The 15,673-nt window shown below is 37.7% G+C and overlaps 1 protein-coding gene across 2 annotated transcripts in view; it reads right to left on the bottom strand.

The window, feature by feature from the left end:
* The window catches only part of Ccdc18 (coiled-coil domain containing 18), a 101,173-nt gene that overhangs the window by 78,044 nt on the left and 7,456 nt on the right, over positions 1 to 15,673 (bottom strand). For both annotated transcript variants that reach the window (XM_008826850.3, XM_029560501.1), the window contains exons 6-9: positions 14,540 to 14,646; positions 11,332 to 11,460; positions 2,899 to 2,995; positions 2,683 to 2,804 (exon numbers count right to left, since the gene is read on the bottom strand). In XM_008826850.3, the coding sequence (XP_008825072.1) occupies positions 2,683 to 2,804; positions 2,899 to 2,995; positions 11,332 to 11,460; positions 14,540 to 14,646 (455 nt within the window). The remainder of the gene's footprint in view (positions 1 to 2,682; positions 2,805 to 2,898; positions 2,996 to 11,331; positions 11,461 to 14,539; positions 14,647 to 15,673) is intronic.

Raw genomic sequence — 15,673 nt, 5'->3', positions numbered from 1 at the left:
TATGCATGTATTGCCTGCATGTAGGTAAGTGCACCCATGTCGCGCAATGCCCATGGAGGTCAGAAGAGGTTATTGGATCCCCTGGGACTGGAGTTACGTACAGTTGTTAACTGCCATGTGGGTGCTGGGATTCAAACCCGGGTCTTCTGCAAGAACAACCAGTGTGTTCTTAACCGCTGAGCCATCTCTCCAGCCCCTTGTGTACATGCATTTTTCATAAGTTTCTATGGCTAAATTTTGTGAAGATAGATGTTAAACTGAAAACTTTCCCTGAACTCAAGGAACTTACATATGAAGGGATGGATTTAAACAACAGTTGAATGATAAAATTTTTTAAATGCTAAAAAAAGAAAAACACTAAGTATACAAAATAAGTGTACAAGGAATGTACATCAACACAATAGAAACCATGTATAATAATCCAACAGTTAACATTACATTGGATGAACAACAGCTAGAAGTTTTCTTTTTAAGATGTGGACAAGGAAGCAATGTCCACTTCCACCACTGTCAACATGGTACAAAAATCTTTGAAAGAGCAATCAGGGCAGAAGAATTAAGGAGCCTCCAAATTGGAAAAGAGGAGGTTACACTGTCACTGTCTGTAAATGATATCACATACAAGGAACCCCAAAGCACCACCAAGAACTATTAAAACAATGATGTTAGCAAACTTACAGGATACAAAAATTCATGTACAAAAAGCATTCTCAATATTATATATCAACAGTGAATATTCTGGAGTAAGAACTAAGAAAGCAATCACTTCCTTAGAGAAAATCCCAAGACTGTCACACCCCTAGACTAATGTAATTTCTTACTGTGTGCAAAATATGTATCTTTCTATTTAGCCAGGCATGGTGGTGCACACCTGTAGTCCCAGCACTTGGGAGGCAAAGGCAGGCGGATCTCTGAGTTCAAGGCCAACCTGGTCTACACATTAAGTTCCAGGTCAGCTGGGGCTACAAGGACACCCACCCTGTCTCAAAAAGACCAAAAAAAAAAAAAAAAAAGTATGTTTATATTTAAAGACAAATATCCCAGTTAGACTCATCAAAGAAGTTTCTTTTGCACCAGATGGAGCCATTACAGAGTACCACAACTGGTCATACACAGACAATGTCTGTGAATTGCCCAAGCCTAAGTGGCACATCTACAATGCAACCACTATACCTAAGGCTCACAGAACATAGAACAAGGGGTAAAGAGGACACTAATGAATATCTAAATTCTCATTAATGGATCTCCCTCATGCAACAGAAGCCAGGAACACAAAAGGTCTGAAATAACCAAAGCAAAGTGATTAAGAGTCTCCAGAATGCTGGTCCTTGGACAGGACTTCTATATTAAACGTCACCCACCCAGTGCTCTTAACTGCTGAGCCATCACTCCAGCCCTGAATACTGCTCTTGCAAAGGATCTAACTTCAGTTCCCAGCACCCAAGTCAGGTGGCTCACAACCAATTACAACTCCAGTTCCAAGGCCCTTTTTGGGCCTCCATGGGTACTGTACTCGTATGTACAAAGCCATACATAGAAACACAAGATATTTATAATTAAAAATAAAATCTTTTAAAAAATCATTTTATAAAGTTCGCCTTTAATCCCAGCACTCAGGAGGCAGAGGCAGGTGGATCTCTGTGAGTTCAAAGCTAGCCTGACCTACATAGTGAGTTCCAGGACAGCTGGGGCTACGGGGAGACCCTGTCTCAAAAGGACCAAAAAATAAAAATATATAAAAAATAAATAAAAGTTTTAGTTGCAAGCATTATACCAGAGTACCATTAGCAGTATTTTATTTCTTAACATATATGTTACAATTGATAGTACCAATTCTAGGAAATGCTCTAGTCATACAAAGTAACTATTATAAAAATTACCTTTACTTCATCTATCAAGGCAAAATACTAAAAGTGGCACCATGAAGAAAATGTATTAAAATAGGACAAAGTAGTTATTTTTATTGTTCTTGTCCCCTTAAATTAATAGTCTAAGGTGATAAAATGGATTAATATTAACTTCTGAAAGCTGATCAGAATTAGTAGTTGTGAGAAGAAAACATGATACCTGTAGAAGAATATGAGTCAAAAGACCCAGTTCTCATCTTTGATCTAACTTTAAACTTTTTAGAAAATTTATTCATCATCATTATTTGTGTGTGTGAGATGTAGAGGGGAGGGGTACATGCCATGGCACCTGTATGAAGGTCAAAAGACAACTTTGTGGAATTGATTCTCTCCTTCCACCTTTATATGGGTTCCAGGGATCAAACTCAGGTCTGTAGACTTATGTAGCAAGTGCCTTTACCCACTGAGCCATCTTGCAGGTCCCAGATATACCTTCTTGACCTTGGAAAAATAATGCTACTCTCTGGTCCTCGATTTCTTTTATAAGAAGAAAATCAAACTAGGTGATCTTCCTTTTTATTTAAGTTGTTAAACTTCTCTATATGCAAAGCAAACAGGCTGATCTGTATTAGTCTACATTTATGAGTGTGTTAGAATTAAGATGTTTTATTATATTTATTTAAATGATACCTTTATACCTAGAAATTTCAGTCATGAATCTTATCCTTCTATATTATGTAAAGTCCATATTTACAATGTACAAAATATGCTTTTAAATGTTTGATTTTTTTCCCATTTCCATATATAAAAAACTAATTTTTCCACAATAATTTACCTGAATTTATCTTTCAGAATTTCAAGTTCACTTTTATACAGACTGCACTTTTCTTGAAGCCTTTTATTTTCTTTTTCACAGTTATTAAGATTTTTCTCTAACAGTTCTTCTTCAGCTTGAACCTAAAACACCAAATTGTTTTAAGTGGATATACTAATAATAAGCATGTTTTACAATGTTTCAAACTAAAAATGTCAGTAGTGATCCATGCCTCACCTTTTCTAGTTCTTCTGCCATTTTTTCTTTATATTGCTGGAAAGCTTTACTCAGCTCTTCAGCATTATACAGTGCTTCATTCCTTTGTCGTTCAGCTCTAAAATTTAAAAAGAAATAACAAAAGTAAGAAATGTCCTGCACTGAAATAGCTAAGTTACCTATCTTTAATTATAAAAATTAGAAAGAAGCAGATGTGTGTGTTTGTATGTGTACACATGTGGAATACATATATTTTTGTATGGGTGTATGTAGATGTGTATGCAAGTGCACCTGCATGTGCTGGTGTGTGCAAGTGGAAGCCAGAAGTGTTTGTTGAGTATCTCCTCAATTGCTCTCCAGTCAAGCTGGACTGCATCAGTTTGGCTAGGCGAGCACACCAGTGAGTTCCAATGATCCACCTGTCTCCCAGTGCTGGGTTACAGATGTGTGTAACAGCACCCAGCTTCTACATGGGTACTGGCCATAAAAACTCAGGTTCTCATGTTTGTGCAAGACTTTATCAGCTTATTCATCTGCTTTTGAGCCCCAGAAGCAGATTTATATATATATATATATAAATAAATAAAACTTGGGCTTTACTGTGCAATGAATTAATTATACTTCAATAATTTTATTATTCTAGCAACATAAATAAAATACAAGACAAATACTTATAAACTTGAAACACACATAAATTTTTATGAATTGGCAATTCATAAGAATCCCTAATCTGGAAAGGACAGGGTAACGCTGAACAATAAATTTTCGAAAGTTAAAAATTATACAGTCTACTGTGTAGAGTACTAAAGATACTCAATGAATTCTGTAACCCATGCAAAGGTTAGGTAAATTTTTAAAAGACAGCTTTTAAATAGAACAGTAATTTTTATTGATAGAAGATATAAACAACAACAACAAAAATCCAGCTACCACCAAGCACTGCTGAGCTCAACCTTGCCGCCTTACCTCTTAGTTGACACTGAACTTCACACTTCTCTTATTTGGTTGAGAACACTGGGCTTGAATTTAGTTAACACCATACCCATACAAGATCTTTTTATAATTGAGACCACACACAGCACATTCTTTCTAGTGTGAAGTTCACGAGCCTTCTCTCATCTGAGGTGAACTACACCATCTATGCTCTCACCTCCAGGAACTTGATCTTCTGTATTTTCAATGTCTTTCCCTAACTAGAAACAAATTCAAGTAAAGGATAACTCACTTCAAGAATCTACAGGGTTAAGTTTGGATAGAAACTGACATCAGAAACATCTATAAGTAATTTTTATGAAAGGCTCTCTCTCTCTCTCTCTCTCTCTCTATATATATATATATATAATATTCCAAAGTTTATACAACTAGAGTTAAAAGCAAAGAACACTTTTTTTCTCACTTAAACACACACTTCTGCAAATATTGTACTTTCCTCCATTATCTTTCAAGAAAAGTATCCACTTTACACTTACCTCCTCTTCCTCTTTTACAATTTTTCTAAATGACAATTACATGCTTTAGCACACAAAATATGGGCTAATATAGCCATGTTCTCCAAACTCAGCAGCTTTTATGAGTTTCAACTCTGTCTTCATGCAGCATTATTTTAAGCAGAGAGAACATTACAAATGGACATGGGGACATAGCTCAGTTGATAAAGTACTTGCCTAATATGCATGAAGTCCTGGGTGGAACATGTCTCATTACTTAGATCTTTAATAGTTTCAATAAACTTTTACAATTTTCTTTATAAAAATCTTTCCATGGCCTTTAATCCCAACACTTAGGAGGCAGAGGCAGGCAGATCTGTGTGAGTTCGAGGCCAGCCTGGTCTACATAGCAAGTTCCAGGTCAGCTGGGGCTACAGGGAGACCCTGTCTCAAAAAGACCCCCCCCAAAAATCTTTCTATTCTGATACTGGGGCTTTACTAACCATAAGGATACTACCCATCCCAGAGCTAACTAATTCTTTTTTAATTAATAATTTTTTTTTTATTTATTTTTATCTTATGTGTATGAGTGTTTTGCCTGCATGTATATAAGTGCACCCATGTCATGTAATGCCCCAGGAGGCTAAGCTCTGGTCCTCTAGGAAAGCAGCCAGTACTCTTAACCGCTAAGCCATCTTTCCAGCCCTGCTAGCCAACTCTTAAAGACAGTAAACTCCAGAATACATTTCATGTTTACTAACCAATCCAGAACTTATTTCTCTACCCTTCATCTGGCTCTTATGCTTAGGGCCAATACTATACTATTCAAAGTCATCATGAAGTGCTTTAAGGTAAATTCTCAAAACTGCTGGTTATAAGGTTCCATATGCATATCTAATAGATCAAGATTGGTCTTGAATATGTATATGTGTGGTATGCATGTGCATGTATAGATGTATGTGTGTATGCGGGCACACATGCACGTCTGTACATGTATGTATCTTCTTCAATAACTTTGCACTGCATTTATTTCTTGAGCAGGGTTTCTCAATTGGATCCAGAACTCATCAATTAGCTAGACAGCAAATCAGCCCCAAAGAGCCCGTGTCCCCTGGGAATTACAGAGGCCCACCTGACTTTTCATGGGTTTTGAGCATCCAAACTCCAGTGTTTTACCTGTTGAATTATCTCCCAAGCCCCCTATTGCATTGTTCAACTCTTCAAGTCCTTAATTAGCCTAACAATGCCTAATAAATGTGTAAAATTTTCCCTGATTACAGATTTGCTCATTTCTCCTTGAAATTCTGTTGTTTGTTATGTATTTTGATACTAAATTATAGATATATAAATTTAGAACTTTTATATCTTCCTGATTAAAAATTATCTAAAAGCCAGGTGTGGTACCATGCACCTGTCATCCCAACACAAGAGGTTGAGGCAAGAGGATAGCAAGTTGGAGGCCAACTTGGGCTTCATTAACAAGTTCCAAAACAACCTAAGCTACATAGATCCTGTCTCCAAAAAAAGTGCTTTAATAATTAGATATCATTTTAAAGTCTAATAATGCTTGTTGCATTTAAATCTATTTTGTGTAGCAGAATACTGTTGTCATTTTTTTTTCTTTTTTCTCTCTACTTAGGATCAAACTCAGAGTCTTGTATATGTTGGGCAAGAACCCTACTACTAAACTACATATCCAGCCTGTTATATCAACTTGTTTTGGTGAATATTTGACCAAAATGTTGATTTCAGCTCTTTTAATTTCAATTTTTTTTGCATCCTTCTGTTTTGGGTATGTCTCTTATAAACAGCATAACGTGAAAAAAAAATTACCTTTACACACAATTTTTTTTTTTTTTTTTTTTTGGTCTTTGAGACAGGGTCTCCCTGTAGCCACAGCTGGCCTGGAACTCTCTATGTAAACCAGTCTGGTCTTGAACTCACAGAGTTCCACCTACCTCTGTCTCCTGAGTGCTGGTGATTTTTAATGATTGATAAACCTTCTGCACCCCAAAATAAGCCCCTAAAAAAGCTTTATTCTTTCAGTCTCAGAATGTTTTTTACTGGTTTGTGCTACAACCACACAATACCATAGAATAATTTATGAAGCACATAAATTATTTCTGTCAATTCTGGAGGCTGAGAAATTCCAGAGAGGGAACTGGCAAGTTATATTGAGTCTTGTTTTTGTTTTTTTTTAATATTTTATTTATTGTTTTTATTTTATGCGTATGAGTGTATTGCCTGCATGTATGTGGGTGCACCTGTGTCGTTCAATGCCATGGAGGTCAGAAGAGGGTGTTAAGGACGGTTTGTAGCTGCCATGTGGGTGCTAGGACTGGAGTTAAGGACGGTTTGTAGCCACCACGTGGATGCTGGGAATCAAACCCGGGTCCTCTGCAAGAGCAGTCAGTGCTCTTAACCGCTGAGCCATCTCTCTAGCCCTGAGTCTCAGTTTTTAAGATGACATCTTGAACCAGGTGTGGTGGCACACACCTTTAATCCCAGCACTTGGGAGGCAGAGGCAGGCGGATCTCTGTGAGTTTGAGGCCAGCCTGGTCTACATAGTGAGTTCCAGGACAGCTGGGGCTACAGAGAGATCCTGTCTCAAAAAGACAAAAAAAAACCAAAAAAAAAAAAAAAAAAAAAAAAAAAAAAAAACAAAAAAAAACCATCTTGAATGATTTAAGAGGTAGAATGCTGTGTTCTCACAAGGCAGGAGGTCGAAGGGCAAAAAGGGATGAACTCTTTCTATTTTATAAGGGCACTATTAATCTATGCTCCCATGATCTGCACCTCCCAAAACCTCTACCTTTCAACATGGGTATTATTGGCATTAAGTTACCAATACATGAATTTTAGGGGATGCATTCAGATATACCAGAATGTCAATATTCATTCTCTTTCTGCAAAATGCTCCCAACAAGTCTTCATGTCATACCTTTTCCAAAAACTCTCAATGGCCTATTTATCTCTCCAACTTAAAATACAAATTCTATGGTACATTATAAAACCACTTATAATCGGGACTATGCCTATTTTTCTTGCTTCATCTCCTACCACATTTATCTAAGACATAAACTGGCTGCAGATATAGTTCAGCTGTAGAGAATTTACCAAGCATATTCAAAGGTCTGGATCTGATCCCCAGGACTGGAGACCAGCATTTTAAATAAATAAATAAATTTTTAATTTTTTATAGGTAAGTGCACCCATGTCATGCAATGCCCAGGGAGGACAGAAGAGGCTGTCGGATCCCCCTAGAACTGGAGTTACAGACAGTTGTTAGCTGCCATGTTGGTGCTGGGATTTGAACTCGGGTCTTCTGCAAGAACAGTCAATGTTCTTAACTGCTGAGACATCTCTCCAGCCCTAAAGTTTTTAATTTTTAAAATTCATTTTTATTATTTTGCCTACACGTATGTACGTGCACCCATGCACGCAATGCCAGTGAAGACCAGAAGAGGGCATTGGATCTTCCAGAATTGGAGTTACAGGTGGCTTTTAGCTGCATTGTGGGTGCTGGGAACGAAACCCAGGTCTTCTGTAAGAGTAGTCAGTACTCTTAACCACTGAGCCATCTCTCCAGTCCCCCAAATTAATTATTTTTAATTACTCATGTGTGTGGGTGGAAGTATGCACACATGTGTAGCTAAAAGAGGCCAGAAGAGGGCATTAGATCCCCTAGAGATGGAATTACAGATGATTGAGGGCCAAATGTGGGACCTGGGAACCAAAGTTGGGTCCTCCACAAGAATAGTATATACTCTTCATCACTGAGCCATCTCTCCATGACAAAATATGTAATTTTCACAATAATAAGGAGGTTGGAGTGTTGGCTTGGTGGATAAAGGTGCATGCTACCAAGCCTCACAACTTGATCTCTACAATCCATATATTGGAAGAAAAAAACAATTCCTACATGTTATCCTCTAACTCCAATGCTTGTGCTATGGAACACATGCACATGTGCATGTGCACAACAAACATACACACTAATAAATGTAAAAATAATAAGAAAAATTGCTCAGATATCAATGCTGCTTTCTTCTACTTCTATACAGTTGTTCAGACTGTCTGCGATGTATCTATCCCCACTTATTTCACTTGTAACAGCGAAGTTAATATTCTATTGTAAAAACAAAGTCTTTTATCCAAGTACTGTAGAGTAGCTCTTCTTCCATACTCTTTGTTCGCATCTATATTCCAAATCTGCTCTTCTGCATTATCATCATCTCTTTTGAATGGGCAAATATAATGCTTATCTGATAAACCTGAATTTTAGAATATTAAATCACATTTATACAGTAGTTTAAAGTTGTTAGTACATTTTATTTAATAGGTATGTAACATTTCTTTTCTCATTCATGCCAAGCTAGTATCATCTTGATTTAATAAATGGAAAACTGAATTTTGGAAAAGTAAATGGTTTGCCAAGGTAACAAAGGCATTAAGAGGTAAAATCTGACTTTCAAACCTAAACATTTTCTACTACACAATATTGCCTAACAAATAACAAAGTCTGCTTCAAAATGTTCTTCCAAACCTATTTACATGAAAAAAAAAAGATTTATATAAATAGGTTTGAGTCGTCTTTAGGAGTTTAAGTGCATATGAAAACAAATTACTTAACCTATTGATAACAACTTTAAAGATATTTCCTTATTTATTTATTTAATTTATTTATTTAAATTTATTGTATGGAGGATTGACCTATGTTGTACATGGTAGGGCAAGCACTCTACTACTGAGGTATATCACTAGCCCTCTTTAAACTTTACTTTTAAATATGGTTTCACTAAATTGCCAGGGCTAATCTTGAATTTATCTTGCTGAGACAGCCTTGAATCCATAATCTTCACTCAGGCTCTTGAGTAGCTAGAATTATAGGCTTATATATCTAGGCCCAGCAAAAATTACCTTCCTAATAATCTAATTTATATCACAGTATAAATCTGTAAAACATGTTTTCTTGGCAAACACAAAAATGTAGATTATGATTTTATCTTATATAAAAGCTGCTGTAGGCTAGAGATGGAGCTCAGTTGGTACAGTGCTTGCCTAACATGCAAGAAGTCCCAAGTTTGAGTTCCAACACAGAAAACAAACAAAAACCTGTGTCATATCTAGTTGTAAAATCTCATTAAGCTCAAATCTTTGAAACATTTAATGTAAAAGTTTACAGGCCACACATCTGTAATTCCAGTACTTGGGAGGATGAGGTAGGAGAATCATCCATGTCAAGGTCTACATGGCCTACAGAATGAGACCCTGTCTTAAATAACTCAATGAATCAATAAATAAAGTTAATGGTTCCTTGGTTAGGATTAATTACAAGACTTTATCTCAAAACGCAATTTATAGGGGGCTGGAGAGATAGCTCAGCAATTAAGAGCATGTAAAGCTCTTTCAGAGAATCCAAGTTTGATTACCAGCACCTACGTCAGGTGGCTCACAATGACCTGGAACTCCAGCTCCAGGGACTCTGATGCCTCTGGTTTCTGCAGGCACCAGCAGCACTCATATGCATGTGTACATGCACACATGCATGACTAAAACTAAAATAAATCTTTTTTTTGGTCTTTTTGAGACAGGGTCTCCCTGTAGCCCCAGCTGTCCTGGAACTCACTATGTAGACCAGGCTGGCCTTGAACTCACAAAAATCCCAAACTACAATTTATATAAAAGATTTTATGTCGTTTATATATTTTTAAAGTAGACCAAGCACTTTCTCATGAATTAAGTTTCTTTTTTCTATCATATATATGAATCAAAATTTTATTTTCCAGAATGTATTCAACATTTTACTTAGTGGTAATATTAATTTAAAGGCTTTTTCCATTTAAGAATATAAAGTTCATTTATTGGTTTTAAGTAATACAACTTAATTTCAGAAATAAATATCATTACATTAATAATCATTATTACTAGTATTCCAAGAATTCATCTGAATCCAGAATGCCAATAACAAAATCAACACATGAAAAAGAAACTTTTTTGAGACAGGGTTTCTCTGTAGCCCCTGATGGCTTGGAACTCACTATGCAGACCAGGCTGGCCTTCATCTCACAGAGATCTGCTTGGCTCTGCTTCCTAAGTGTTGGGATTAAAGGTGTGTGTCACCATGTCCAGTCTAACACATGAAAATTTTAAGAGATGGTTCAGTGGGTAAAGGCACTTGCTGCCAAACCTGATGATCTGAGTGTGATATCTGGAGCCAACATGGGGGAAGGAGAGAACTGACACACACAATTTTCTCAGCACACGTCATACACAGACACAGATACACACACACACACACTCACACACACACACACAAATGCAATCAGTCAATAAAGGTAAGAAAAAAATTGGGGGCTGTGCGATGACTCAGCTGGTCAAGGCACTTGCCACCAAACTTGACAACAGGAACTCAATCTCCAGGACCCCAAGGTAGAAGAAAAGGAGACTCCTGCAAGAATCATTGAACCAGTGAGATGGCTCATGGGGTAAAGAGGCTTGCCACCAAGGCTGATGACCTAAGTTCCCTCCCTACAACCCACAGGGTGGAAGGAAAGAACTGACTCTCATAGTTGCCTTTTGACCTCCACATGTGCTCCCGAGCTCTCTCCCACACACACACACACACACAAATAAATAAATAAATAAATAAATGTAATAAATTTTAAAATTTTGAATGTTTTAATGAAAAATGAAAAAAATGGACAATAAAAAAGAATATTAATTTTCTTTAGAACTAGACATGGTGGCTAGGCATATACTCTACCATGTCTAATAATACCAGCACTCAGGAAGCTGAGACAGGAGGATTGTACCAGATCTGAGACCAGCCTGTAAATGTACACACACAGTAAATACCAGCCCAACCAAGAATACATAGCAACATCTTGTCTCAAAAAGAAAAACTTATTTGCTTTAAAAACATACTTTGAACTAGGAATACGGCTCAGTAGTACAGCAGTGGCCTAGAATGCTCAAGGCCCTGGGTTCAACTCTCAGCACCATAAAACAAACAAGTCCCACATACCTTTTTCCTTGTTTACGTTCTTCAAGTAAGTCCACCTTTAATTTTATACATTCCTCTTTGGCCTCTTGTAAACTGTGTTCCTTTTCAATCACCATCTTCTGGCTCTGCTCTAATTTATCTTCTGCCTCTCTATAAATAAGAACATTTATGGACTATTAAAATGGTTACTGCAGATATACAAGAATAATGCAACACTAGGAATCCTATTACTCTAAACCAGTGAGTTAAGAGAAACAAAGACACAATGAGGTAGATAGAGAAAAAAGCATTTTCACAATGTATCAACTAAAGAGGTTTTTAAATAAGGAATAAAAGTGCACTCCCATCAAATGAGAAATACATCTAAAGTAAAATATGATGAAATACATAATATTTCATGTTCAAGAGCCGGGCATGGGTACACACCTGTATTTCTAATATTCAGGAGGCAGAATAAATAGAATCTGGAACTTGAAGTCATCCTTAGCTATGCAACGAGTTTGAAGCCAGCCTGGGTTATATCAGGTGCTGTTTTTTAAAAAAACAAAACCCAAACCCAAACAGCCCCCATGAGCTCCCTGATCCTCCTATGAGCTCCCTGATCCTCCCATGTGCTCCCTGATCCTCCCATGTGCTCCCTGATCCTCTCCCGAGCTCCCTGAGCCTCCCATGAGCGCACATCAGCTTCTTTCTAGTCTCAGCCTACTGCTGCAGTCAGTCATGTTAGTCTCTGCCCTTTTGCTTCACTACAGCTGGAGCTGGAGCCTGCCCCAGAGGCTTCCTGCACCTCGCCTCTGTCTCCAGTCCCAGCAACACTTTCTAGTCAGCACATTGCTATTCTCACAGGTCACATGAGGCTGATGCTTGCTGTGAGACATACTTCAAAAAGCCAGTCGTACATGCCTGGGATTGCATAAAGGGATAAACACACTTGTTGGCTATGACCTAGCTCCTGAGCCCAAAATTATTGATGCTGCATTTCAGGCCTACAGACAGTTATGATTTGGTTAGTACTGCTTGTGTCCTAGAGGTTGTTAAGGACAAAGCAGGACCTCATAAGGACATCTACCTCTTTGTCATCCAGGAATTTTGTTCTAGTTTGTCTTCAATTGCTGTGACTAAACCACTCTGACCAATACCAACTTGGGGAGGAAAGGGTTTATTTGGCTTACATCTCCCGGGTCACAGTTCATCAGGGAGCCCAAGGTAGGGACTCAGGGCAGGAACTTGGAGGCAGGAGCTGGAGCACAGGCCATAGAGGAATGCTGCTTACTGGCTTGCTTCCCTGGCCAGTGTTCAACCTGCTTTCTTAGATAACACAGGACCACCTGCCCAGGGGTGGCACCACATACAGTGGGCTGGGCCCTCCCATATCACTCAACAATCAAGAAAATGCCCCATAGACATGGCCACAGGCCAGTCCAATGGAGACAATTCCTCAATGAGGCTCCCTCTACCCAGGTGTGTCAAGTTGACAACCAAAGCTATCCAGCACAAACTCAGACCAACTTTAAATGAACTGGGAATCTCCACTCCAGAGGAACTTAGTCTCCAAATAGTATAAACAATCCTTTGATGGATTTTCAAGGATTTACTGCTATTGCTACTTGATGGAAAATCACCTGGAATTGTTTTATTTGAACAAATTTTCCTCTGAGTATCAAACCATGTAACTTGGACTTTAATGAAAAGGAAATAAATTGGAATTGGAAAAAAAACCCAACATATTTCATCCTCACTGTGGGCACCACTATGTACTTCAGAAATGAAGTAGGTGTAACTGCTCTCATTATTACAGCGGAGGATATATTTGACTGTTCAACCCAATGCAAAGCAAAAATGCAAAAGTAGCAAGAAGCATAAATCCTGTGAAGGAAAATTTTATTTGGGGATAATATCATTTAGCTAGCGTGAATATTGAGGACAATCAAAATGAAAAATTATTAAAATGAGGTATAAGAAATAGTTCAGGGGGCTGGAGAGAGATGGCTCAGAAGTTAAGAATACTGACTGTTCTTGCAGAAGACCTGGGTTTGAATCCCAGCACCCACATGGTAGCTAACAACTGTCTGTAACTCTAGTTCCAAGGGATCCAACAGTCTCTTCTGTCCTCCGTGGGCAATGCAGGACAGAGGTGCACTTACCTACATGCAGGCAATACACGCATACACATAAAAATACAAATAAAATATTAAAAAAAATAGTTCAGGGGCTGGCAAGATGGCTAAGCGGGTAAAGGCTTGCCACCAAAACTAATGACCTGAGTTAGACCCCTGGAACCAACATGGTGGAAGGAGAAAACTGACTCCAGCAGGTTGTCCTGACCACCACATGCATGCTATGGCATGCAAGCACCTCCACACACACAATAAATGAATAAAAGCAACAAAAATAATTTTAAAAAGTAGTCCAATTACAAATAATCATCATATAGAATATTAAAATCAAGCCAGACACAATGATGCATACGTTTAAGTTCCAACCACCTGGAAGAATCAGGCAGGGGATAACTTAACCCTAGGGGTCAGGGCCAGTCTAGGCAATATAGCAAGATCTTATCACTTGGGAGAGGGGGACATGATCAGGAAAAACTTCACAAATACGTAAAATATCCAGGAATAAATTTAAACTTAGATGTATATGTAATACAAACAAACTATAAACTGATAAGAATTGAAAACACTTTTGGTATATAACAGAATCATCTACAGTACTAATTAAAATGTGTTGCTGGGTCTCATATTGCCAAGTTTGTGGTTCATAAGCTTCAGACAGGATCCAAGACTTTGCATTTCCACTCTGTTCCTAATAATGCTAGTCTCAAAACTGCATTTTGAAAATAACTCAAATAATGTAGCATGCTATTCAGTATACACTTCCTTTCCCATTCTCTCAAGGCAGACAATAAAAATAAATGATAAAATATCTGATTTTTTGTACTTAAACTTTATTGAAAGAGTGAGTACAGATAGGACGAGAAATGAATTCATAATTGATAAAAATATGTCAATAAGCACTCCAGCTTAAATGTATTCATCTTTGGTTCCTATATACTACATATAATCTATAGTCATAAGAAGTTATAACTGACTGAAATCAATTCAACAAGGTGTAAGACATTAGGTCACTATATAGATCCATTGAACAGGTGGTAAGAGACAATATTTAATAAGACACAGCAAGTACAAGCTTAAAATAAAAAAGTTTAAAGCTCACAAAATGTATTTACCTCAAAACTTTATCTTGAGCTGAAACTTCTGCTTCCAAATTTAAAATCTGCTCTTCTAAGATTGGGATGTTGGCTGCCTGCTGTTCAGCAGACACAAGAATAGATATCTAAAACATAGGAACAACTTTCACAGTACTGTTTCAAAAAATGAATACACTTGGATGTTAGTCTTCTTTGTGTCAGTCAGTGGCTAAATGTAAAGCCCATCTTATCTAATCCTTTGATCTGGGTTTCCACGGACAAGCCATCATCACAAGACAGACACAGCATGTAAGTTCCCGCCATTAATCTCAGATAACTGATTTAGCTATTTAGAGAAAATACATATAACTCCTGACATCACCTAGAAATAATAATTTCACATAAATTAGGTTATATATAAAATATCAAAGTGAAAAAATCAGGTAAGAAATATGTATTAAATTTTTATGATTTAAAAACTAACTTAGAATACATGTTTAATAGAGACAATCCAGGCAATATGGAAAGGCGCAGTAATCCTACAACCAGGAAGAAGCTGAAGATAGTACAACTATTGCAGCAGGGCAGGAATCCACAACCTAAATGGTGGAGGAGACTAATCATTCTTGAATTAGTCAGTAATCAAAATATCAGTGAGAACTACTTATTCTTGAAAAGTAAATTCAGAACGCAAAGGATAGAAATACAAGAGACAGAATCCAGAGTCCCTACAGATAAGTCAGCCCCCCTTTCCCCACCCCTGGAATAGCAACAGCAAGATAAAGAAGTAGAAAGCTTGCTATATGAAGATACTGAGCAGGAAAGGCCTGGGATTTGGGGACAAGCAGAGATGGTGTAGAGCTATAAACAAAGGGACTAGGGGTTGGGGATTTATCTCAGTGGCAGAGTGCTTGCCTAGCAAGCACAAGGCCCTGGGTTTGGTCCTCAGCTCCCAAAGGGGGGGGGGGGGAAAAAAAAAAAAAAAAAAAAAAAAAAAAAAAAAAAAAAAGACCCAAGTTTCAACTCCCATCTCATCTCACTTGGGGCTATCCCACAAGCAGGAACCCAGAGCCAGAGACTTTACTGAAGAAACTAGCTCCAGATAAAGAGAAAGATAAAGATCATCACATGATCCTCATTAGGGGTCACCAGACACTACAGAAAAGGGCCACC

This window comes from Nannospalax galili, unplaced genomic scaffold (assembly GCF_000622305.1).
Source record: "Nannospalax galili isolate Female #2095 unplaced genomic scaffold, S.galili_v1.0 scaffold451, whole genome shotgun sequence".
Classification (NCBI taxonomy): Eukaryota; Metazoa; Chordata; class Mammalia; order Rodentia; family Spalacidae; genus Nannospalax; species Nannospalax galili.
The sequence above is the reverse complement of the archived record's forward strand: the minus strand, read 5'-3'. Positions and strand labels throughout refer to the sequence as shown.